Source organism: Battus philenor, unplaced genomic scaffold (assembly GCF_028537555.1).
Source record: "Battus philenor isolate CCGP_79_NKW_IND1 unplaced genomic scaffold, ilBatPhil1.0.hap1 SCAF_9, whole genome shotgun sequence".
In the NCBI taxonomy this organism is placed as follows: domain Eukaryota; kingdom Metazoa; phylum Arthropoda; class Insecta; order Lepidoptera; family Papilionidae; genus Battus; species Battus philenor.
In genome coordinates, this window is record NW_027181759.1 from 14,294,607 (window position 1) to 14,321,509 (window position 26,903).

The following is a 26,903-nucleotide window of genomic DNA, read 5'->3' on the forward strand; positions in this document are numbered from 1 at the left end:
GGCTGGGGAGATGATAGTTCAACAGAAGGAGATGGCAAAGATTGGATGGAGTTCAATGTGGGTATAACATTGTAGTTACTTGTATTCGGCGATGGAAAAACTTCATCAAATGTTGGTGTGAGTGGTAAAGTAATGGGTATATCATGCTGTTCGTTGTTGGAGTCAGTTGAAGTATCAAGCAAATTAAGGGCTTCTAGTGATGATGCTATTGAAGGTGGATCAGAGGTATCTGGTGAAGGCGGTATATAAGCATTTGCTTCCTCATCAGATGTGGAACTATCGTCAGAGCATGCGTTTTGAGCGGGTACCAAAGCCAAGATCTTATGGGCGCGAGTTAGTTGTAAGTTCTGCAGGCGGAAAAAGAAAAAAAAAAGTTCAAAGCAGACAGTTTTTATGAGAAGGTAAAAAAATAAATAAACAAAAACTGCCGATTCGTTGAAAAACAAAAACTGTGTAAACTTAGCAATGTACAGCGTGGTTACCATAGTTCATTTTTAGTATTTTAGTGCGTTATTGGCAACGTACAGTGCAGTGTACATACATTTGTTTCAACCAAAATCGGCCATAAAAATTGAGACAGTAACGCATAAAACCACTTTTTGAGTAATACATAGTTTTTAGATCAAATAACACACCATTTTTTATTAGTTTTTGAGCTAAAAAGTAATTTATAACGCAAAAACTTACCCGGGTCCCGCCAACACTTTGTTGTTTCGAAGCCATTTTGAATTTGACATGTGTTGTTCAGTGTTGCAACAACGAAAATATTTTTCTACTAATTCTAAATTATTTAGTAATATTTTTAATAAAAACAAAACAAAAAAATATTATTATTTAACCAGTAAATTTTTTTTGAAATGTATGTACAGTCTAATGTACCTTACCAAGTTAAGGGTTAATAAATCATCAAGTCCACAGTTTAAGTGGTCGGTGTTATAATTGACTCGTATCAAGTCCGCACTTGAAGACACGATTAATTCCAATTAAGAACACCGGCTATTGCGGAAGGAGTGGTATCTCAGTGCTCAATTATAAATCAGTTTAACTCAATTTGTACTTCTAATCTGACCTCATTAAATAACTTAATTGCAACTTAGATTTTTTCATATCGCTAAATATCATCTATCTGTTTATCTTTATCTTCACTGTATTTATATTTTAAGACTCTTTAGTCCGGTGCTATAATTTTAATATGTATTTAATAATATGTTCATATTTTATCAACTCGAGTTTGTCATTTTAAGTGTGGCATTCTAGTAATGAAGGCTGACTTTATATCACCAATGTAAACACTTCCTTAGCTTATGATAAACCAAAGAAATAAATTATCATTATTAAGACGGATGTAAATATTTTGTACAATGTACAAGGATGATTGTTTATAAATGTATAAGCTTTAAAATAAATTTAATCAATGTATAGAAACTGTAATTTTTTAATTACAATCAATTACTTCAAATATAAAAAATAACGTAATAAAAATATTGTAATTAAATGCGAGTTGTTACTTATAAAAAATAATTATAGTTTACATTTTTCACTACAAACTTTGTACTGTCAGAAGTTATTAATCAATCGCAATCTAATAGAAAAAAAAAATTAATGTTTTACCTTTCAGAGTGATAACTTTAAAAAGGTTCATTGAAAATTACTCTGTTTACATTTTACAATAAAATTAATAAAAAAATATTTAAAAAAATATACACTTAAGATTATATATGCTGATCAGTTATATACATCTTGAAAACAATTCCAGATTATTTAAACTAATAATAACTTAAACTAGAATTATTCCAAACTGTATTATCAATATAACATCCTTTACAAAGTAGTAGGCTTTTGTATTAAATTATTGTTTAGTAAAATCGACACTGAATGTGTAATGGCGGAGGTTGTCCACCGTATCCTCGTGGAATGTGTCGGAACGTAAACATTGAGGAAATCTATTAACACATATAAAAAATTGTATTTGTAGGCTTACTAAACAGTATTCTGGCGTTTCTTACATTGACAATAGCTATATTATTATTTAGAAAATATTTAAATTCCTAAATTGTAAATATTACGTTTTATTAACAAATTTAAATGTTTACTTTTCATAATAAATAAATATTAAAAGTGGGAATACGTGTTTATGAGGTTCATTCAAACTTAAAAGTCAAAATACAGATATAAAAATAATAAACGGTCTTGTTTGAATACAGATAAAATACAAAAACGCTACATGCGTTCACGTAAGAACGTTCAATATGACTGGCCACTAGGGCTACAATAGTTTTTAGTATCAAAGCATTTTTATGAGTTCGATTCCAAATTCAAACGCGCTTATAATTCGAACACCTTCAGTAATTTGGCCACTGTAATTGAATTGACATTTCAATTACACTTGGCTATAATTTCAACTATCATTGTTAATCTGAAAATGCAAAAAAAATTATGAAATATTTCACGGAGCACTGTAAAAAATGCTTCATATTTCAGCTTAATTTTATTGCATTGTGCAAACTGTATCCGGAGGAAAGAAACAAAGTTATGATTTTAAATTATTGGATTATTCAAACAACAGCAATGGCGGAGTTTTACACAAATAAGCTTGAAGGAAGATAATTCGATAGAGCTTCAACATTGTTTTTGCGATAAATTTTCATAATAATTTTCCACTTCTCATTTTTACAGATTTTATTTTATTTTAATGTTATATATTAACCCGACTGTTATTCTTGTATTTAGACTGAAGATACAAAGTCAAATAACGTAAGTTTTTTTTTGCTAAAGTAATCGGAAGTTTTTATTAACATTGAATTTTTTCTTCAATCTCTCACGTTACTATTAACTAAATAATACAACAAGACGACACATAATTTATTTTTTATTTTCAATCCCCTCAATCTTATCTCAAGTTAAGGTTTCAATTTCTCCATGATACACTTCCAGATGTCTTTGATGTCATCAGAGAATCTGAAATTAAAAATATTGGCGCATTCTTTTTCATGTTCCAATATTTTACCACACAGACCGTTCGATTGTGGAATGATTGTGAATACGTTCTACGTCACGATATATTTTTAAGAAAATGGTTAAAAATTATTTCCTAGACCTATGATTATTTATCCGTTAATTCATTTCTTTCTCTTTCTCTGTTTCTTTACTCTTTCTAAGGTAAGTGCGATCCAAGTCAGTTTGATATTTTAATATATTATTGTATTGTATTCATAAAATGTATTATACCCTATTTATTATAAGTATATATACTATGTACACATGTTTGTATGTTTACATATATGTTTTGTACACGTTAACTACCTATTATTTATACTTCTAGTGTTTCCTTATTATGGTTTTATGTTACAAATTGACTCGTGTGATAAGACCGCTTGCTGTTCTTTTTTGTTTATAACAATGAAACAATTTTTATTTTAGCTAGCGTATACTATAAAGAAAATTAAATAAAATTAAATAAAGTGCATTTATGTATTATATTGTTTCTGTGAATTTTTTATGTTTTTTTTTTTTTTTTATGACCCCCGCTATTGGGGGCCTCTCGTACCCCTATTTATGTTGGGATAGGGACTTTACAAGCATTAAATTTTTTTTCACTTAGTTATTTTATTTTCATTCTCTTCTCTTTCATTCTTCACATAATCTTTCTTTCTGTTCTAATCTTTCATGCCACAATTCGTCTGTCTTTCTCTTTTGCTCTGATCATCTATCATTCTTCCCTTGCTTTTTACATTTTCAATCTTTTTTTTTTTTTTTTTATTTTACATTTTTGTTTCTTATACAATAATTATTTTTTCATAGATTTATATATTTTAATAGTTAATAATTATATTTTCTATTTTCATTTTTTAATATATATTTATTTATTTATTTACTATATTTACGTTTTGTTTCTTTTCATTGCACTTTCCGCTATTTCTCTGCAAAGGGATAGGAATGATTGTTTATATTCTCCGCCTATCAGGGAGGGTATTGTCTCCTCCCTGATTTGAACCCCAGACCGGCACTCGAAGTCGAACCGGAGTCCCCCGAATGCGGGACACCGGGCCACAAGGTGGATCACGGTCTGGTCCACGCCCGGTTCACAGAAGCACGAGGGGTCCTCCTTGAGCTTAAACCTATGAAGGTACTCAGAGAACCCCCCGTGCCCCGTGAAGAGCTGGACCAAGACCGCGTCCACCTCGATGCTGCGGAGCACGCGGTGGGCTGAGACGGCGTCCGGGAAGAACATCCTCGTCACCGAAGCCGTCGTTCCTTCTACATACCTCCTGTTCCATTCGTCGAGCGACTCCTGTCTCAGTTGCCGCTCGACGAATGAAACAGGGCATCTCTCATATTCTAGTCGTCTTTTACTCTTCAGGGCCGCTTCCTTGGCCGAATTTTTTATGTTAGCCTTGTACAGCTACAGTTTCATTGCAAATGAGTTCACGAAACGGAAGGGTCCGTGAACTATACTAAAATAAACATTCAGGTTTCCAAACCTACATTAGAAACTCAGGTGGAGGATGAGGCAGTAGAGTCGAGGCTTTCCTGGTCGTATCAGTGTTATTGTTTGTGTAATGTGTGTGGAGTGAAAATTTAGAAGGCAGCGTGGATCACTCGGCAATCTAAGGAAAGATGGATTTATGATATGAGACAGTTGAAATTAGTCAAAGTTCGCGGAAGATGGGCCCAGTCAAACTGACAGTCCAGTGTGGACTGTCGGTTGTGTAATTCGCATTGTTTGCCGCACGCGCATTTATCAGCGGGCTGGCGGGCGGTGCACTTTATTGCACGACTACTGCTGCATAGCGGAAGTAGCTATAAATAAGTCCCTTGCTTGCTTAAACTCCTCCTTTATCGATAACCAATTGGACCTGTAGTAAAGTACATTTATCTGGCGTCTTTTGATAACCTTAACAAGGTCGATCTTGGCGCTGTGCTTGTTTAAGGGGGTTCCACTGCAATAACTTATGGCCACAACAATCATCTAAATATAACAGATATAAAATAACATTCAGTTTGAATGCAGATGAAAACCAACTAAAACATTTCACATGTAATCTTTATACATGCCTTCGTAAGACATATTACATTCACCACTTACTTCATGCAAACAAATTATAAACAGGTTTAAAGTCACGTTTCGGGTTTGTCGAGTTCATGCCGCGAACTCGCAAATACTTTGCTATGAAATCGCGGTGAGACATAGCCATCTTGTTTATTCGTGTAAATATAGGGGGCGCGTGTAAGATATTTATGCAAATCCAACGTAAACTTATTCCGGGCGAGTACTATAACGAAGCTTTGTCTGAAACATTGCGTCTTACGTTACAAGAATTTTTCCGTTTTCATAAATGCCTTCCTTTATCCGCATTGTATCCAAGAATCTTTGTTATGTAGATACGTATTCGTGAGTATAATATACTTATATATATATATATATATATATATATATATATATATAAATAAGTATATTACCTCAAACACAAGACAATTTTCACGTGACATTAACACAAGTTTTTCAATAAGACTAACATATGTGTTAAAAAAATTTACCAGATCTGCCGTCCGAATGGCATTTGCAAATTCTAGGGTTTTCAAGCAGAAGGGCGCAGAGGACACAGCCTAAGTTATCTTTAAGGTAGCCAAGCTAGTGGTATACTGCTAAGCTCTTAGATCGCTTATATAAGAATAAAGAAGAAATAACATATCTTATCATTGTTTGGTTACTGCTACACCAGCTTCTTCCGACAAAGTCGTCTGTCTACCTAGTGGGTGGAAGTTTTACCTATTCAGAATCTTAACCATTTGAATGCAATGCAACATGGGTCGGGTAAGAATAAGGATAAGATAATAAATTGTTATTTAGAATAAATGAAATATTGAATTGATAAAAAGTGTATGAGTCCTGAAATTAAACATAATTGTAGAAACTCAAATTGTGAAACTGTACTGTTATATACCAAAAGACTGTGGTGAAGGAAGAGAGACGAGATGCCCTACCACCAGAGTCAAGATATCTTAAACTTCGGGTAGTTTACCCTCCCCCCCTCCTCCGAAATCAAATAAAGTCCAGCCGAGCGGTGGCGATGGTGGCGACGAGAGAACCTTGTCACAATTTTCATTACTGATTATGGGGAATGGCAGTCCAGCCATAAGATACTTGTCACATTCGCAACCGTCTGTAGTTAGTTCCAGTTTTTGGAGTATCAACTATTTTCATGCTATCTGTACTAAAGTGTTAAAGTCCTGATAGAAGAAACAGAGGCGAGGTGTGAATATAATGTAAACAAATGATAAGAGAATAGAAGAATATGTGAAGAATGTAAGAAGATTAATGGAGATTGTGTAGAACAGAAGAGGACAATGTTAAGAAAACACAAATTGAAAAATATACTTAAAATAAAAAGGTTGTTATCCTTCATACGATACAAGGTACGAGAGGTCCAAAAATATGTCCATAAAAAAACCATTCGAAGGTAATTCTTTATTATACGAGGATCAATGTCACTTTCACTTACAAAGTGATCACTGCATTCTTTATTACAGTACAGACAGCAGGAAAGCTTTTGGGCCTTGCCGTACTCACACGATCAAGGTACCCACCACCATCTGCCCACTCCCACTTTAATTTACTAGTACGCGAAACTAATTTTTTTTCAAATATTATTTTGAATTTATGCAAAATGTGCAGCTATTATTTTTTTCTTTATTTATGGAAATACGTAAGACAAAATATATACATGTTGGTAAGTCATATTAAACCTTATTTATTATAAGTATGTATTTATTATTATGTATGTTTAAGTATATATGTCTATATATATTTATGTTCATTTGTTTGTGAATATGTATTTTTTGTACACGTAAACTACCCTTTATTAGTACTTTTACCTTTTCTATGCTATGGTTGTCTGTAAGAGATTGCCTTGTGTGATAAGACCGCCCATTGTACTTTTTTGTATATTATTGTAAAACTTATTAAATGTATCTTAACGTGTACAATAAAGAATATTAAATAAAAATAAATAAATAAATAGGTCTCCCACTTGATAGACCGATGACATATTTGCCGAAATATAAAGGCCTATTCCTTGCATTAGATGTCAATCGGCTTATATGATGATGTTGGAACAGCCATACGGTCTACTTTACTTTTATTAGGGTAGAGAATCTCTTTCTACTTTTAAGGCTCTAGTCTTAAAATATTCCTACCAAGAATAACTTGCATTTTAAATTTATTAAAGCTTTTAAATTGCATTAACATAACAGGTGGCGCAAAAGTAATGTCACAATTTGAAGGTGCTTTAATTTTTATAAATGTCGCCAAATTTCGCTTTCTTTTGAAATTTATAATGTAGATATAAATAGAAATAGTAGTTAATAAACGGTAAAGTATATCTAGTATAAAGTACATTCACATCATGACATTACTTTTACGACACCTGTTATATATCTTGTCATACAAAATAATCAAAATAATATTAGAAATAATAATAAATATTTATACAAAATATGTTTACTAACGCTAGCACTAAATTACCTGTTAAATTAAACATTAAACACATCGTGCTAAACTAGAAGCTGGAGTGTAATTAGATATTACGTCAATTAACGTATGCAGTCGAAACTAGCGCGAAATAAACCGCAACACACCAATTTATTACACGATTATGCTCCTGAGGGAATTTATGTCGTACCCATTATTTGTCAATCTCTATAAAAGCTGTAAATGTGAATATTAGGGTGACCAGAAAGTAATGTCGTTTTCTTCAGTTAAATTCACACGACAACATTTTTAACAAGTTTTTATTTCTCATGAACAATATCACTTTCGTTATCGACAACCTTTTGCCATCTAGTATACAAATCAATGGCGTAGCGGTAAAAATCAATCGGTTTCTCTGAAAAATATGTCGACAGAAACGACATAACTTTTCGGTCATCCTAATATATATCTAATTTGTAAATAAAATCTTTACTACTTTTAACATATATCTATTTCCAGTTCTAATGTAGCCACTATAAAATATGTAACATTCATTTATTTTATCAATTTAAATATGACTGGCAAATAACTTCTAATGATTTTAAATCTGTAGGTACAGTTAAAGTATGTACCTCTTCTACTATCCCTATTTGTATGGGAACCAGGGAAACTACTTTTATCTTATTATTTCTTTCACATTTCATTTTTTATTACCATACTTATCTTCCATGCATCACATTATCTTTCTTTCCGTTCTTTCGCTCTACAATTATATCTGTCTTTCTCTTTTATTCTATTCTATCCCATTCATCCATCCTGATCACTGCAGCTTGGTCCTTTTTATAACAGTTTATTACAGATTTTAGATTCTGAATTCTCTTATAGGTGTATTTATCACAGTTTTAATACATCACAGTAAATTTAATTATGTTTTAATTTATCTCTGATATAATTAAGTTAAAGTAAGTTAAATAAACTATAAAAACAGCTGTCTATTCATTCTATACATCTATTCATATTTCGTAGTATTAACTTCAAATATTCCTTCCTACTTTTGACGTATATAATTGTTAATCTCGGTACATTCTATTGAACATATTGTAAACATACTTTAAAGACTTGTCGTCTCGTCGGTGTAGTCAAAATCTATATATAATTCGATTATTTGTATAAACTTGTACTGTTTCTAGATGTTTGTGCTTTAAACCTTCAGGCTTTTACAGCTTCTTCGGAAATGAGTTCACGGTACTGAAGGGTCTAAACTAAAGCATTCAGATACTCTAATAAAGGATGAGGCAGTGAAGACAAGGTTTACCTGATAGGGTCTGTGTTGCTGTTTGTGTAGTGCGTGTGGAGTGAGGAATGAAAGGCAGCGTGCACCACTCGGGAATCTAAGGAAGGATACTGATCCTACCTTGGTTCATCCACACTGTTCGCATTACGTATCGAACTGTGTAGAATATGATGCTTGGCTTTTGATCATCGCACGTGTTTTTTCGTGCCATGAGCAGTCGTCAATGGAGTGGTTATTGTTGAGGTTGTATTTTCGCTTGCAGAGTTGTGGGTGTCTGAAGCGTGTGGGGTGGTGACTGCATTGTGATAATCCTGCGGTAGGATCCGTAAGGACGTCTTTAGAATGCCTTACGAGGTTTCTGAAGGAGTGCTGTGGGAGTAGCAAGTAGATTTCGCTATGCAGGTATTCTACATGTAAAATGTTAAAATAGGTAACATATCTTTGTACTAAATCTTTATCCATGCTCTGATACAATCTAAGTATTTAATATATTTTCACTGAAGGTTATTTATACCGATTTTTGCATAAGAAAATGCTGTTGAGGCCAAAAGGTCGAGTCGCGACCACGAGCCGATAGACCCCCCGCCCCCCACTAGGTGAAATGACGACATAGTTAAGGTTCCGGGAAGTTACTGTTTTTTTATAGCCCCGGTATAGTAGGCCTGTCATTGATTTATGGGACAGTTACGTTTCCTATCTTTTAATGATTTTTCACATTCTTTTCTTTTTTATTTTCATACTCTTATGTCATTCTTCATATGATCTATCTTTTACAGATTTATTGATTGATTCATTTTGTTTTCTTTTTTTAATATATGTTTCTCTATCTCTTTTCTACCGACCTGTATCTGTTTTATTCATTTTTATTACCATCTCTACTATCCTCTTGCAGCACTCGAGGAAAGCTCACCTTTGTTGTCTCCCATAAGGAAGTTTATGTTTGCGAGCATGGAAGCTTATGCCTTGTTATGAATTTTTATGTGTGCTGAGATTTTGTCACAAATGTAAACACTTCTTTACCTCATCACTAACCAAAGTGATAAAATATAATTAAGACTGTCGTTAACATTTTACGACAAAACATTTATTTCATATAATAATACAATTTGTATCGTAAATTGCGGTTACTTGTATAAGTCATTAGAAAAATAACAAAAGTACCCGATTTGATAGCAACTAGAATTAATTGCATTACACTAAAATAAATCATATTTAAAGCCAGAGGGTGTTCTAAACTTATCTTATCTAGGATCCTAGATCCTATAACAAACACAAACGGGTTTTTTTTTTCGATTACTTAACAATACTCCTAATACAGTTTTTAAAGCAATTCATTACTAGCATGTATATTTATTATAACAATGTAATAAGGTTTATTTCTTTATTAAGAAATATCTCTTTGAGGTCTATATGAGGAGATCAATAGATAATCGTAATTAACCGACATAGCTTACCGAATTGTCAAGTTATAGTGTCAGTGGATAGGTTACATAGTGCGCAGAACAGATGACCACTGGAGCCTTAAGGCTCTAAATATAGAGTAGAACACACAAAAGGTGAACAAAAGACCTTGTCAAAGTTTTCAAGACACTAGATGTAGTAGACACTCTGTGTTTGGCACTAATCGATGTAACATGACTCCTGAAGATGCCCCATGGAGGGGTGAAACACGTGTTGAGTGAATTAACGGTGGCGGTTGTGTGATTCGCATTGTTTGCCGCATGCGCATTTATGAGCGGGCTGGCGGGCGGTGCACTTTGTTGCACGACTATCACTGCATGTGCGGAAGTGGCTAAATATTGGTCCTTTTCTTACTAAATAGGCCGATTAAAACCGGTTTTATAAGAAATCTATAGAGGATACCTTTGTCCGGAAGTACACGTTCGTTGACAATTACGTTGATTTATTTTCTAATTTATATTTAAGAAAATTAAATGAATCATTAAGTTTTATACCATTTATGGCCTATAATTTTAAAGCATACTTAATTTGAACCAGTCTTCCCATAGTTAAAAATAATATCAGCAATTCAAAACAATGGAAATATAACCTGTTTTTAGGTTGGAATGAAACAATTCTGGGAAAATATTTAATTACGCCTGAAACGGTCGTATCTGGTTTCAATGAATAATATACAATGCGATAGATAAATATATACAATTTATTATAAATTGTTAGTTTGTGTGGTATTTAATAGAAAATAATTATTATTTAATTTTTTTTAAAAATACGTGGCATGTGTTATCTTTCGTATTTTAGAAAAAAAATCATTTGAAGCTAAAATCAATTCTGAATCATTTTACATATCTATATGTGTGTGTGTGTGTGTGTATAGATGAATGTATGTGTGTATTATTGTATACATATGTAACAGCCCCTATGTACAGACATTATGAAAAATTTTAAAACGCTACCAATCTAACAGTTTTTAAACATACTTAAAATAATTCGTATGACTCACTACAGACTGTCAAGAATCTGTCAAGTAACTAATGGATATATATTTTTTAATTACCAATCAATCCGATGGTTGTCTGAAGGAAATCATCGTTTACAATAATAGAGTAAATAAATGAGCTATGATAGCCCCGCGACATATTACTACAACTTGCGATCGTAGGTCGCGGATTCGATTCCCGGAATGCTATCTTGCATAATTAACACTTTGTGCATTAATTGTACAGGATTGTCTCTTCTCATAAATAACTTCTCTGCGTAGTATAATAACACATCGTAATCGCAAACGCGTCTGCCAAGTATGGCGATTGTGGTATATCCCCCATACATATCTTTGGGGGAGGCCTATACTTTCTGTGAGCATATATAGCCTAAAACAACGACGTAATACAACAAATTGTGTATAATATATCATATTATTTATTTTAACTTATAAAAAGTTACAACATGCAAGTAAAGTCGTGTGTAATAACTAACTTGAGGTAAACCGTTATGTATCTATGCTAAACAAGTTAGATTTAAGTTACAGATAAACTTAGAACCAGTCTCGTGAGACGTGATTTTATTGTTCAAAGGTTTTTTTTTTAAATTACTTCTCCTAGATAAACACAAAGATTATCTTAACTCGATTTTTTTAACTAAGTCATATTTTGTTCACGTAATTCTTGGAATTAAATGTTTAACATTGTCAAGTTCGTAGAAGTTGTCATGTCAACTGAAGGTTACACAGGCTGATTATTAGTCGCCAGTTTTGTTATTCGAAGATCTATCAGTTTAGTTAAGACAATATAATACAGGATGATTTTACTATGTTAAAAAGTGTTTTAAAAATTACAATTAATTATTGTTTTTTATATGTCTCAACAGACTTTATACTGACTGATATAGGCTTAATAGAACGAAAAAGATAACGTAACACATACTGTGTGATTTAAATTAAATGAGGCATTCATTCATCTCTTTAAAGTTACACATATAACTTATCACCCTGTATAACAGCACTTAAATATCAGTACTTAGATAGTTTTAAATAAAATATATCTGTAGTGTATCTACATATCTTTCTAAGGATTCACGTAAAAGGCTTAAGGCTATGGCGTTCACTTACATCAACCGGACTCTTTCCCCACCTAACCTTAATTAAAATAATTGTAATTCCACTGATTTGTAATCTAGTTTCAGAAACTAGTTGTTATTGGCTTGTGATAGCCCCAAACCTTTCACTCGTTTACAGAGAAATTTCAGTAATATACCTCTCACTCCTTGACAGGTGGCATATAAATAACAAGCGGCAACGGACTGAGCTCACTCTGTGTTTGGCACTAATCGGTGTAACATAACTCCTGAAGATGCCCCGTGGAGGGGGGAAGCACGTGTTGAGTGATTTGGCGGTGGCGGTTGTGTGATTCGCATTGTTTGCCGCATACGCATTTATCAGCGGGTTGGCGGGCGGTGCACTTTGTTGCACGGCTACCACTGCATGTGCGGAAATGGCTAAATATTGGTCCTTTTCTTACACTATGAGTGTATTCTTTATTGTTTGTTAGGCCGTAGTATTTGTTCGTCTTAGTAAACCTTTAGCCTACACTTGTTTCTTACGGAACAAGAATAATAAGTTCTTTTGTTTTTGAAAAGTAGTAGCTTAGCTGTAGAGATCTGAGACGCGATCGTATATCGCAGGTTTGACTCCAAAGATACAGTCTTACATAATTAACATTGAGAATTATTTATATAGGATTGCCATTACTCATAAGAAAGATTCCAGATGATTGTCAACAGCATCGCCAACCCGCCCTATACGGTATAATCCTCCATAAATATCTCTGGGGAAGGCTTATGTTTTGCAGTGGGCTTCTATGGGCTGAAACTATGAAGTTCTCTTAGTAACATACTGCAAGGTTTTTGATAATATAAATTAGTTATAGAACAATTCACGACATTTGTACACGGTTGAAATTCCTTCGACCCGCTCTAAGCAATTCGCTATTACTTTTATAGTGCCAAGGAGTGAAACAACTTACCGGCGTCATTGTTTCCAGACAATTATAACTTAGGAGTCTTCAAGACAAGAGTGAATAGGTTTCTTGTAAGTAAGCATGTACTATCGTAGATGACATCGCTTAACATCAGGCGAGATAGAGGCCAAATGCTTCGCTTGTAAAGGATAAAAAAAAAGTTTTTTTTAACGGTTTTATTTAGTTCGACCCGTACGGAATTTATTAAGATCAAAATTAGAAATTGAAATTTAAGCACCTTCCCGTTGTCAGATTGATCTGAAATTTAGTACACACATTTAATTTATATGACAATACAATATAATAAAATCAATAACATTATAAATCTAAGATGGCCGCCGATACAAAATGGCGGATTACGTATTTTTCCTGAACCCCCTCGATATGGGTATCAAATGAAAGGGCTACACTAGTAAAACACGATGATTATGTCAAAATTTAAAATTCAAGATAGACACCGTTCCAATATTGCGGACTAGATACATATTTTTCCACAACCACCACAATATGGGTATAAAAAAACCGTTTAACTTAAAAGTTTTTTAAATGTATTTTATTTACGTGTACATCATAAGTGTAAATTCACTACCTGCATTCCATGATGGAAATACGTTTTTGCTATATTTTTATTAATATGATCACGTGAGGTAAAAACACACGTTTATTCAATTTATTCAACATTAAGTTAAAGCAAACAGTAATACACGTCTGATTTTAATTTTTAACTGCGACACCAAATTACTCTATTTGTTTCAGGTGCTTGGTTGACCCTTTTAATCGAGCGACCTAAGATCCTTTATTTCTTACATCCTTCCGACTATATCCTGGGCTACAAATTGCCAATATTCCAAGCTTTTGTCTTACATTTATTTTATTTAAAGTATAATTAAATTTCTTTTTAATTTATATTTTCTTACAAGGTTTTTGTTAAAAACATTGTCGCCATAGCTTCTTTTGAAGCATAATTGCCCATATATATATATATATATATGTATATATATATATATATATATATATATATATATATTGTACGAAAAGGACCAATATTTAGCCACTTCCGCACATGCAGTCGTAGTCATGCAATAAAATGCACCTTAGGATGGACTTCCGCGAAATAACGCCTGATTCCATTGTATATATATATATATATATATCTCTAGAGACTGTACACAACCTTGACCATGTTGACGATTCACCTAGTGGGTGGTCAGTTCACATAAAATCCGACGTAAATATCATTTATAAATTGTTGCTATAAAACAAATTAACAATTATAAACAGAACGATTGTAAGGTTTAGTAGTGGACACAACAGACTTGAAACTTTAAACAAACTTTGAACTGATTGAGCCATCTCCATTCCTTTATCGGACTACGTACATACGTTATTGACCTAAAAGTCGAACTAAACGGTTTGACAGCTCGTTTTTGGTGAGAGTCGCCAAGATTTGGAACGACATGCCTGAGTCTATTTTCCTTATAGATTGAACTCTGTAGCCTTTAAGAGTAGAGTGAACAGGTTTCTTTTGGATGGGCGTGTACCACCTTCGTCTTTATTTACACTTTTCATCAGGTGAGATGGAAGACAAACGCCTATTCTATTACAACCATAAAAAAGATCGGAACGCATTCCGTAAGAGGTTGGACTTTCAAATAAAAGCTGATCCACGTAGTTGCGAACCAGTCCTATTGGAAATCTACAGTTATATCATCCCCATGTCATATATTAAACGTCTTACGACTGAAACGGTGATGATATATTTATTAATTTTTATTAAACGGTTTTATTTAGTTCGAACCGTACGGAATTTATTTGTTTATTTATTTGGGTCAAAATTAGAAATTGTAATTTAAGCACCTTCCCGTTGTCAGATTGATCTGAAATTTAGTACACACATTTAATTTAGATGACAATATAATATCATAAAATCAGTAACATTATAAATCTAAGATGGCCGCCGATATAAAATGGCGGATTACGTATTTTTCCTTAACCCCCTCAATATGGGTATCAAATGAAAGGGCTACACTAGTAAAACACGATGATTATGTCAAAATTTAAAATTCAAGATGGACGCCGTTCCAATATGGCAGACTAGGTACATATTTTTCCACAACCACCACAATATGGGTATCAAAAAACCGTTTTACTTAAAAGTTTTTTAAATGTATTTATTATGATCTTTTGTTAGATTTCAGTTCTTACAATATCTTTACAGAAAAAATTGACGGTATAGTGATAAAGTTATTTATCATTTGTGCTCAGTCTGTGTTACTGAACAGTATTAATATATTTTCGCTGCTCATTTAACAACTCTAGTTTATATTTATGAAGGTATATTTAAATATCATGCATATTTAAATTATTCATATATATTAATTCGTATAATGTAATTTGATTGTGTTGTACTTAGTGTACATGTGTGGATTTTTAATTGCGTAATTAATTTCTGATAGGTGAGTTGCGTCATTCAATTACTAACACATTTTACATTAGCATTATATATCCAATTATATACAATATAATATCTAAAATCTAGTGTTTATTAACCCTATATATCTTAGTTAAAAAGTTCCTTTAATATTCCATTTTAAAAAAAAACTTTCGTCTTCATTCATATCCATACATTAAAAAACTCATACGCTTGAATATAATAATTTTATTTCTTCCTTTCGCTTTATAGGCAAAGTGCCAGCGGATGAACGGACGTGTCAATGCATCTATAATAAGAAATTAAGCCATCTTTGTTAATCGAATATTCATCGACTTAGTCATGTAGGTAAATTTAAATTTACAAAGTTCTGTTCTATGAATATACATGTATATATGTAGCATAATATATATAGAGAATTATATGATTGTTAAAACTTTAAAGCAGTTATATCCTACACCAGGAACACACTATCCAATAATCAAATTTCAAAAATAATAAAAAATAATTATAATATAGTAAGAAAAGGCGGTTTCAGAATTCTAAATACAATTCTATATATATTTATAATATACCTGTACATCTTATATTAAAATCTATTATTGTTTACTATCTGTGCCTGTAGGCTTTGTAAAATCAAAAGGTATTTGTCCATCGCATTCTTATAGATAAAATAAAAAAAAACATATTTCAGATTGTTCAATTCATACAGGCTCTTTTGAAATAGGAACAAACCCCTTTAAAAGTATTACACTGAATAAAATTAATAAATGCAACTTATTTAATAGCCCCTTATTTTATTGAATAAGTTTAGAAATATGTGTAATGACATAATAAAATGAAAGCTTTAATATTTTTACTTATATAACAAATTGCTCTGTGTAACTGTACACATTTTTTAAATTTTTTAGCATTTTAACTGACACAAGTAAACTTTGCACAGTTTTCAGGTTTCGGTATTGCTTGTTATTCTACAAGGCTCACAAAATAACCTGTTTTACATCAAGTTAACTTAATGATAAGTAATGATGATGTAACTTATTTTAGATTTTATCATTAATCTCTTCGATTATTGATTATTACAAAATATATTTATTTACATTGTTTTATTTCGTTATGATTATTATGTATACATATATCGTGATCATCTAAATACAATATAAAATAAAAAAAATTAATCTAGAATTACAATTTTTTTCTTATTTTTATTTTTCAGCTTCTCTTACCCTCTTTCGTGTTGAGGACTAAGACTTTTTTTTACAGTTCGTGTTTTTGTTCTTCACAATCTCTATTAATCTCCTTCCATTCTTCATATTTTTTCTTTCATTCTCTTACCATCTATTTAAATTCCATTCACACCTCGTCTTTTTTCCTTCGCCGCACCCTTTTAGTATATCACAATACAGTTTCAATTTCTAATTTTAATTCAGGACTACTTACACTTTTGTTAAAGTACAGATGTTATAAAAAGAGATGATACACCTAAAATTTAACATAACTACAGACTTTTTACTCGTTGCTTCCGCTTAGATCAGCATGGCTGGACTTTTGGTTTCAGGAGATTAATCTATCGGATGTCCAAGATACCTTTACTCTGGTGGTAGGGTATAGTTATATGGGATTCCTACCCACTAAAACCCCCCGTTGGCTGCTTTCTGAGCTTTTTGAGGAATCGTGGTATCTCTATCAGGAAATATTCTATTACTTCTACGATCCCCTGCGCTTTGGGGTTTTTTAGTTACCTCCTAGCTTGGGTGATCGAGCACTTGTTAAAACAAAATGTAAACAACTGTTTTATTTTTATATTATTTTCATTTATCTAATAAAAATTCTTTGTTTATTAATCAAGTGATATAATTACATTAACCACTGCTAAAATGTTCTTCCGACATTCCTTGGGAAGTCGCTTTTATATTCCATCTATTGTTTGCCCACCTTGAGATTTATCGGGCATATTGCTACTAGCTTTAAGGCTTTTAGTATTGCATTTGTCATTTCTCTTCCTTCTCTTATGACTTCTGGCCTCTATAAACCTTCATATTATCCTTATCGCTCGAAAATATATCACTAATTTATTTTTTATACAAAACATCTGGCACTACATATCCAGGAACAGATTAATTTTAGTATGTAATAATCCGATTTTTTAAACGCTTATTCTTACTAAAACAACATTACGTTAGACGTAATTTCAGAAACTAATTATTTTTGAAATGGGTACTGACATTCTTCGTTGTCGTAGATTCTGAACATAAACACACTGCAAGGCATGGGGCTCCACCAAGGTTGTTTATGATGGGATACACCACAGTCGCCGTGTGGTATTATGATACGCCATGGATGCTGCTGCCCATCATTGGGAAACATATTTGTTAGCAGTGCAATCCCATATATTTATTGCTCAAAGTGGGAATTATATGTAAGACTGTTTTCACAGAATCGAACCTTTACGAAGGCTTACCATTGCAGGTCTCATTTCTCTACCGCTGGCCCGTACTTTAATTGACATTAAACCTTCTTTAAACCTTTTAGATCTGGAACTAATCACTATTTATATTATAAATGTAAGTTAATAAACTAGGACGTTTTCATAAGATCGTTATGAGTTTAATTAAGTAAGATATTAGATGCTACGGGAATGTCTCAGAGCATTCCAAAGGCACCTCCGGTATTTCGGTAACCTATTTGCTTATAATTATCTTAGCAATAAATGCTCGAACGTATGTTAATTGGAGCACCTTACACACATTAAGATCGGCGCAAAAGTTTTCTTCACTTAAATTTATGGTTGCTGCGATAACCATCTTTATAAACATAGAAATAGAATATAAAATCCAACGCGAAGCTATAACGTATGGCGTGCTACTGTGTTGCCGTACAACAGACGAAGAATAATGGAATACGAAACACGGGCGACTACCGGGCATTACGCTTAATTCATTAGTTTTATACTTAACGTGTTGATGGAAAACGTATCTTGTAACTTATGTAATAGAGTTACAGTTTGTTGGAATGCGTACATTAACTAAATTTGCGCAAAACGACCTAAGTGTGCGTGGAGGGGTTGTCATAGAAACTGTAACACCATGCGCGCGCATCACTCACGTAAATACACACCCACACTAATGTAAGTTCTCCCCTTGTTGCATGAGCGAGATGGATTATACGTACAGTCGGTGTGAAAAGTGTTACAGATTTTTATGGGAAAAAATTATTTCACTTGCATTGTGCAATGACTAAATTCGTCGTCGTTTATTAGATGATATGATACAATAAGTATAGTGTTACCTCAAATTTTACATACATCATTAATATTCACTAAAATAGAACAAAAAATATGCATTATTTATTGATACTTCTAGATATAAGTAAGTATTTTGATATTGAAAATTTTTTTACAATTATTAATACATATCTGTATGTATCTATATTAATTAGATTTAATTATTATATTTTTTATTAGAAGTACAAAATTAATGTTTCACAATAATATAAATTACGTACGTGAATATGCATAGAATTTATGTTAAAATATATTAGGCCTTCAGGCCAGCGGTAGAGGAATGAGACTTACTATCATAGGCCGCAGGTTCGAATCCAGAGGAACAGCCTTAAATGATAATTAAAATGGATTGCCTCTGCTTACAACCAAGCATCCAGAGGATGGACAGTAACGCCATCTGCGTACCATAATACCACACTACGAATGCCAACCCGTCTACTAAGCATTGCTAATATGGTATGTACCCATAAATATCTTTGGGGACGGCCTGAGCCTTGCTGTGGGTGTCTAAAAGACGAGCCTTTTATTCGATTGTATTAATTACTGTATTAGTTATATATCTTTAACTCAATTTGCTACGTGATATAGGCTTCTTTTAACATTTTCTATTTTTCTTCGGGAAACAATCTTGTGTGACCATTCTTCTTTTTCTGATTGTGTGAAGTAATATGTAGTTAATGTATGATCTTAATAACTTATGCTTAAGTAAATATTAAACGACTTACAAGAAATGCTTATTTAAATGTATATAAGTATTGTTACTCGTACCTTTTTTATTAAATAAAATTGTAAAAATTAATTATTTATAATAACAAGATTAACTGAGAAACAGCTACGTAATTAACCTTTAAATGATAGTAATTAAAATTTTCCTTATTGTTGTCTTCATGAAAGAGACGCAAGGTTGATAAAATTATTATACTTGTTAACTTTATTATAAAGGTTACTCTTTCAAATGCATTTAACTGTTTTTAATTATTTTTTAAAAAAAATAAAATAAAATGTAATATTTTAAAGCCCTTTTTAACTAGTCTGTACTTACAAGCACACTAGCGTCTTAATACGTGTACAGCACTAACCTGTGTGTGGGTGTTTTATACCACAGATTCTGCGCGATGGATCCCAGTATTCTCGCAGCCATGGACAAAGAGGCACTGAAAAAGCAGATCGAAAACATGAAGTATCAAGCTTCTATGGAACGTTGGCCGCTCTCTAAAAGCATCGCTGCGTGAGTAGAAATATTTAATTCCTAATTTAAAAAATCGCGTAGTGACGTCACCGGTGAAGTGTTGAAATAATTGGGACGTTTTGTCCGGGAGCGCTGTGGAAAGTGCTGCAAGCGATATACGTGCTTTTTCATTATGAACTTAGGCACACAATCGCCTGGACTGCGCTAAGTGACATTAGACGCTCTATCGGGTTATTTTTTTATAGTGCTTACAGGGAAGCTCTTTAATGAGGCTTTTTATGTGCCGTAAGCTCGCGTGGTATATTTTACTGGTCGTATATTTAACCGTAACGTTTATGTGACAGGTTGAGAGAAAAAAAAAACGATTTCTGAAAGCCCGTCGTTTCAAATTTTATGGTCACAGTATCATTTTATGACCATTTATTCCAGTATACTAAACATGACAGTCGTAAAATTTCATAATTTTATATTTTATCTGCACTACAATTAATAAAATCTAAAATACATTTGTGAATGAATTTATATACATGTTTCATAAAAGTATTTTTTAATTACATACTCATACTTTTTTTACTAAAACCTATTAGCATATTTGTCTATTTACGAAGTGGCATTCATTACTATGAATAAACTATCAAAAAGTGTATCAAAACTATTTCACATTTCCTCTCTTTTCGTTTAAAAAAATATATTTATACTCTTTATTGATTTAAAAGCCTAAATAAATACTTACATACAATGAGAGAACTTTTAAATGACTGTATATTTCAAAAAGTAGTCAATATAACACATATATGTTCAACTATATTATATATATATATATGAATTTAACGATATATTTAAAAGGTTTTATAAATAAATATTACAAAAAAATCTGAAGCATTATATAATATTTTAAGTGATATAAAAGCTTGATAATTAATTGAACAAAATAAAGTATAGTGATGAAAAAAATAAATAAACCACTCTGTGTTTGTTGTGGAATTGTCAGATAAGATAGCGTTTGAAATCTTACAGTTCAATTTTTTTCTATTTTTTATGAAGCTTGGTTTTACTCTTGCATTGTTCTCTTCACGTATATAAGTTATCACTACAAGTGATGATAAGTGAATAAAAAAATACATATTTTTTATGTGTTCTTAGTATTATGATACAATTATTTTCTATTAAGAAATAAACAGTGTAGTTGACTGTAAGGATTCTTATAAAACGCTCGACAAGTACTTTCTTTGTAGATTCGTAGACAATCTGTAGAGGGTTACGAACTGTTTAACTTCATATAAACTCTTGAAAAACTTAACAAATCTTTCATTGAATTCTTCATTTACTATCGACAAGAAATATTAGGGGAAAATATATATAGAGGTATATATAGTGGTAAATGAAAATCTGTATACTAGATGACAAAAGGTTGTTTATAACAAAGGTGAACATATAGTTGATAGAAAAAACAGTTGTTAAATATGTAGTCGTGTGAATTTATCTTAAGAAAGCGACGTTACTTTCCTCTAATATGTTGTTACAATTGTCACTAAAAAATCAATTTAATTTATACGTTAATGAAATGTATCTCTCATGATTGCTTTAATTCAACTTAACAAAGTCTGTTGTCCAACTTGGAGATGGAAGTCCTAAGTTGATTCCTGATCTAGACTCTAAAAAGATTCCAAATTCAAAATATTTTTATTCAAGTATACATTTATACGCAATATTGAATCGTCTATTATTTTACCATTATAAGTAATAGCTTCCACCGGCTTGGAATACAGATCTGATAAGAAGAATACCCCGGAAACTGAACAGTAGTTCTTTTTAAATTAAATTCATTAATTTTCGCCGAATAAAATATAACATTAACAATGTAAATGAGTCAAGAAACTAAGCTAAATCCAAAAAACGCCAAAGCCTCGCGGCTATTTATTCAGCGGGTTATGTGGCCTTCTCAATGCTAATTCAATGACATCTACGGACCTTCATTTGACCTCCTAGAAAATCTCGAACATATCCCTCTTTCTGGTGACCCTGAGTAGGAACGGATACACAAAATAGAAGCGCCCTTTTAACTTGTGTCATTTTAATAGAAATAACCTAATTCAGTTATTCCTATCTGTAGTACATTATGTACTCTATATTGCAATAAATCGGACTTAAATATATATCTACCAGTCAATCAAGAGCAGTGCAGAGATAAACAGTATTCAGATTTATAAATACTATCTATAAAAAAGGTTATGTATGCTATACATGTCACCTATATATATTAGAGGGACCGGAAAGTAATGTTACTTTCTTAAGTTAAATTTACACGACTTTATTTCTAATCAACAATATATTCACCTTCGTTATCAAAAACGTTTTGCCATCTACTGTACAAATTTTTAATACCGGAGGGGGAAAAACAATCGGTTTTGTGTAATATATGTCGACAGAAACAACATTACTTTCCGGTCCCCCTAACACTTAAATTTAAGGATATAATATACACATAAATTACGTATTTACAACAACAGATAAGTTAAAATGTATAATTGGCGCCTACCAAATGATTACTCCAATTTTCACGCAATAAATTTTCGAAATTTCATTATGAAGGTAAAAAAAATTTGCTGACTTTATTACCGCCGGAAGTTAATACGAAAAATGCTTCGAAATTCAAAAGAAGAATTTACGAAATCGAATTCGTAAAAAATACTAGAGATGGAGATTATTTAATGATCATATTATATTTTTTAATGTCAACACTTTTTACCCTTATGGTAAATGTTACGTACGTATTTTTAATTATACTATTCCCAAAGTTAACAACAATTAGGTTATGCGTGCCTCGGTGGAGTTTCCTGCTTCTCCTCCATAACTATAACACCTTGAGAAGCAGAGTGGAGTCAAAAAGTAAATAGATAAAAAGAATATCAATAAGAGATCTGTTAAAAGTTCCTATATTGAATATTTAATGGAATCAGGCGTTACCTTGCGGAAGTCCATCCTAAGAGAGAAGTTATGTTACACCGATTAGTGCCAAACGCAGAGGCTCTGTGTTTGGCACTAATCGGTATAACATAACTCCTGAAGATGCCCCGTGGAGGAGTGAAACACGTGTTGAATAATTTGGCGGTGGCGGTTGTTTGATTTGCGTTGTTTGCCGCATACGCATTTATCAGCGGGCTGACGGGCGGTGCACTTTGTTGCACAACTACCACTGCATGTGCAGAAGTGGCTAAATATTGGTCCTTTTCTTACTTTCTATATCGAATAAACCTATTTTATCTTTTTTGTTACTAATCCGGATAGTATAACTGCCCAAAGGCATTGCCATATGTCTTGCCTTCACCGTGTGGGAACCCACTATGGGATTTATAAGACGCACTCACTTTCCGTGCATCACCAAGAATGCACTACCGAATCCTGGCTTGTATAAACAACTCTGGAATTTAGGTACAATGCTTTATAACGATAAATAATTTATTATTACATTTTAACTTTAATTTATTCTCTTTTTTCTATCGCTGTAAAAGCAACGCCAACTTAAGTTTTATTATCGTGGTATACTTTAAATTTTTCATGAATATTACAATGTATTTTCACATTACCAACTCTCCTAGCTAGTATATATACAATATAAATGCCGGAAGCAAAAGCAAGTTTTGTATAAGCAAGATTCGTTTTTTTCAACGTTTTTATAATAAAATGCCAGATAATATTAAAAAGCTTCCAATGGTGGATTTAAAACTAATGTATATGAAAACGATTTCATTAAAGATAGCTCATTTTTGGTACGGTCAGTTATTTTCGGAAGTAAGTCAATGTTTAAGATAAGGTAAAGATAAAATAAAATTCCTTTATTCAACATTATGTATCTATTTACTTATTTTTTATATAGTTATAATGGAATAGGCGTTTGTCATCCATCTCACCTGATGGAAAGTGTAGATGAAGACGAAGGTGGTACATGCCCATCCAAAAGAAACCTGTTCACTCTACTCTTGAAGGCTCCAGAGTTCAACTCATCAGGAAAAATAGACCTAAGCAGGTAGTTCCAAATCTTAGCGACTGTCACCAAAAATGAGCTTTCAAATCGTTTAGTTAGACTTTTGGGTATGTCGACAACGTATAGATAAAATTCTTGGCTGCGCATTTATTTAATCTATTTTATTTATGACCCTACTCTGCTTCGCAAATTGTTATAGTTGCGGAGAAGAAGCAGGAAGAAACTCTATAACAACACATTTTTTAATAAAGTTTAACACAGATTGTTATACTTAGTCTTGCCATAAATATTGTTATAAAGAAAAGCACGATTTTTTTTTTATACGTAACATTTATTCCTTTCATAGTGAGTTAGTTTAATACATCAATATATAACTATTAAAAATATACAATGTTTATTCGAAGTGGTCTCCATTGGCTGCAATACAGTCTTTTAAACGTTGAGGCCAGTTATCAATAGCAGCACGAACTCTTTCTAGAGGAAAATTCTTCACTGCCAACCGAATGGATCGTTTTAGGGACTCCAAATTATCATGGCGTTTAGAGCAAGCCTTACTCTCTAAAACTGACCATAAATCATAATCCAATGGATTTAGGTCAGGACTTGACGACGGCCAGTTTTCAGTGCTGATAAAGTCCGGAACGTTAGTTTTCAACCAAGATTGGGTGGATCGAGCTCTATGACCCGGTGCCGAGTCTTGTTGAAAGCACCATTCTTTGTTATTGAACATGGTGTTAGTTAAAGGCTTAACTACCGTCTCAAGAATGGTATTTTGATAAACTTGTGCCGACGTTTTAATACCTTTTTCACAAAAATATGGCTCAGTCACCCCTTCATAGCTAACACCCCACCAAACCATCACTGAAGTGGGATAATGCCCACGTTGTACTCTGTTTACTAATTGCGAAGCTTCTTTAGAGCTTCCAGCATAAATACGGTCATTTTGTTTATTAAAATACTGCTCAATTGTAAAAATTTTCTCATCCGTAAACAAAATTTTTTTGTGACCTCCCTTTGCGTACCGCTTAAGTAGTTGTTTGGATTTTACCACCCTATTCTTCTTTAAATTATCAGTTAAGAAGTGACCAGTACGTCTCTTATAGGCTGCAAGTCCTAAGTCATCTTTTAATATACGCGACATGGTTCTAGGAGCTATCTTCATCTCCCGAGATAAAATCTTTTGCTTACGGACAGGATTTTTTCGAATTCTTTCCCTAACTGCTTTAATCACCTTTTTCACACGAACGGTACGTGGACGGCCAGATCTTTTTCTGTCACAAACAGAGGAGGTATCATTGTACCTATCAATAGCCCGGTAAACAAACATTTGACTAATACCAAGCGGGTGGAGGGTTTTAAAAATTGCACTTTTCTCCATACCTACTTTATGTAAGGCAATCACAGCGATTCGGTTCTCTTTATCACCCCACTCCATTTTAATATAACAAAATATTTAACAATATAATGGCGCGAAAATAAGAAAACACATCAAGCAATCATATAAAAATGACAGATTCCAAATTCAAACGTAATATTTTCTTTTTTTGAATAGTAACAGTATTTATGGCCAGACTAAGTATATACATTTTATCAGATATAGCTAGTCAAGGATTCTTATCATTTAAATATTTGTTTATTGTTTAATGGAATCGGGCGTTACCTTGCGGAAGTCCATCCTAAGTAAGAACAGAACCAATATTTAGCCATTTCCATACAGAATGCTCTATGTTTGGCACTAATCGGTGTAACATAACTCCTGAAGATGCCCCGTGGAGGGGTGAAACACGTGTTGAGTGATTTAACGGTAGCAGTTGTGTAATTCGCATTGTTTGCCGCATATGCATTTATCAGTGAGCTGGCGGGCGCTGCACTTTGTTGCACGACTACCACTGCATGTGCGAAGTGGCTAAATATTGGTTTTCTTACTTATTTGTTTATTGAATAGTAAGCTTTTTTCAATTTTGAATTTTGTATATGTTTATAATATATGAAAGGTATTTCCAATCGAGTTTCCACATTTTACACCCTGCCGTCCATGTGTATATATCTTCCAAAATTACTAACAATTTTCCTCTATTGGTCTTGTAACATCTGTGAGAAAATGTTAAAACAATGCCGAACATTAAAGGCGTGGAACGGGCCATTACGAAAGGTAAACTAAGAAATTAACGCAAGAGGTCCGGCTTGTGCCCTAATGGAAGCTAATGTTTATTTGAATTAATTGCTTTCACCTTCAATTAGTGGAAAATTTTCCGGGTATTTATTGTCCCGAGGAAAATTTTATGTCTCTTATCCTACCTTAAATTAACGAAGCTTTATTTAACTTTAATATTCTTTAATGACAAAATCTCTATACAAACGTAATTGGCTGATAAAATTCGGCGAATTGGAAATTTGAAGTAGCTGTGGGTAGGTCACAGCGCTCAGAAATAATGACCCCAGGGTCCTTAAGATTCTAGAGCGGAGACCATGAACCTTCAAGCGCAGGACAGACGACTTTTAAGGTCCTTGGAAGACGTTGCATCTGGTCGCATCCAAAAAATTCTGATGAAAAATATATGGAGCAGGCCTATGTCTGGTATTCGTCGACGCTTGGAAACTTGGCTAGGATTGGTGATCGCAGTATTATATAAGATTGTATCTCGGGAATCGAATCCGCGACCTATGCTCTATACTACTTTAATATTCTCACGACGCTTCCGCTTAGAAAATTAAACAAGTGTAAATAAAATAATCAAAAATTATTGTTAGATTTGTAATCGAAATTAAGGCACATCA

The 26,903-nt window shown here is 32.7% G+C and overlaps 1 protein-coding gene across 2 annotated transcripts in view; it reads left to right on the top strand.

Annotated features, from left to right (window-relative positions):
* Ggamma30A (guanine nucleotide-binding protein subunit gamma-e) overlaps positions 1 to 26,903 on the top strand; it is a 76,121-nt gene that overhangs the window by 16,891 nt on the left and 32,327 nt on the right. For both annotated transcript variants that reach the window (XM_068775673.1, XM_068775671.1), the window contains exon 3: positions 20,057 to 20,179. In XM_068775673.1, coding sequence (XP_068631774.1) covers positions 20,067 to 20,179 — 113 coding nt within the window. In that variant the 5' untranslated portion in view covers positions 20,057 to 20,066. The remainder of the gene's footprint in view (positions 1 to 20,056; positions 20,180 to 26,903) is intronic.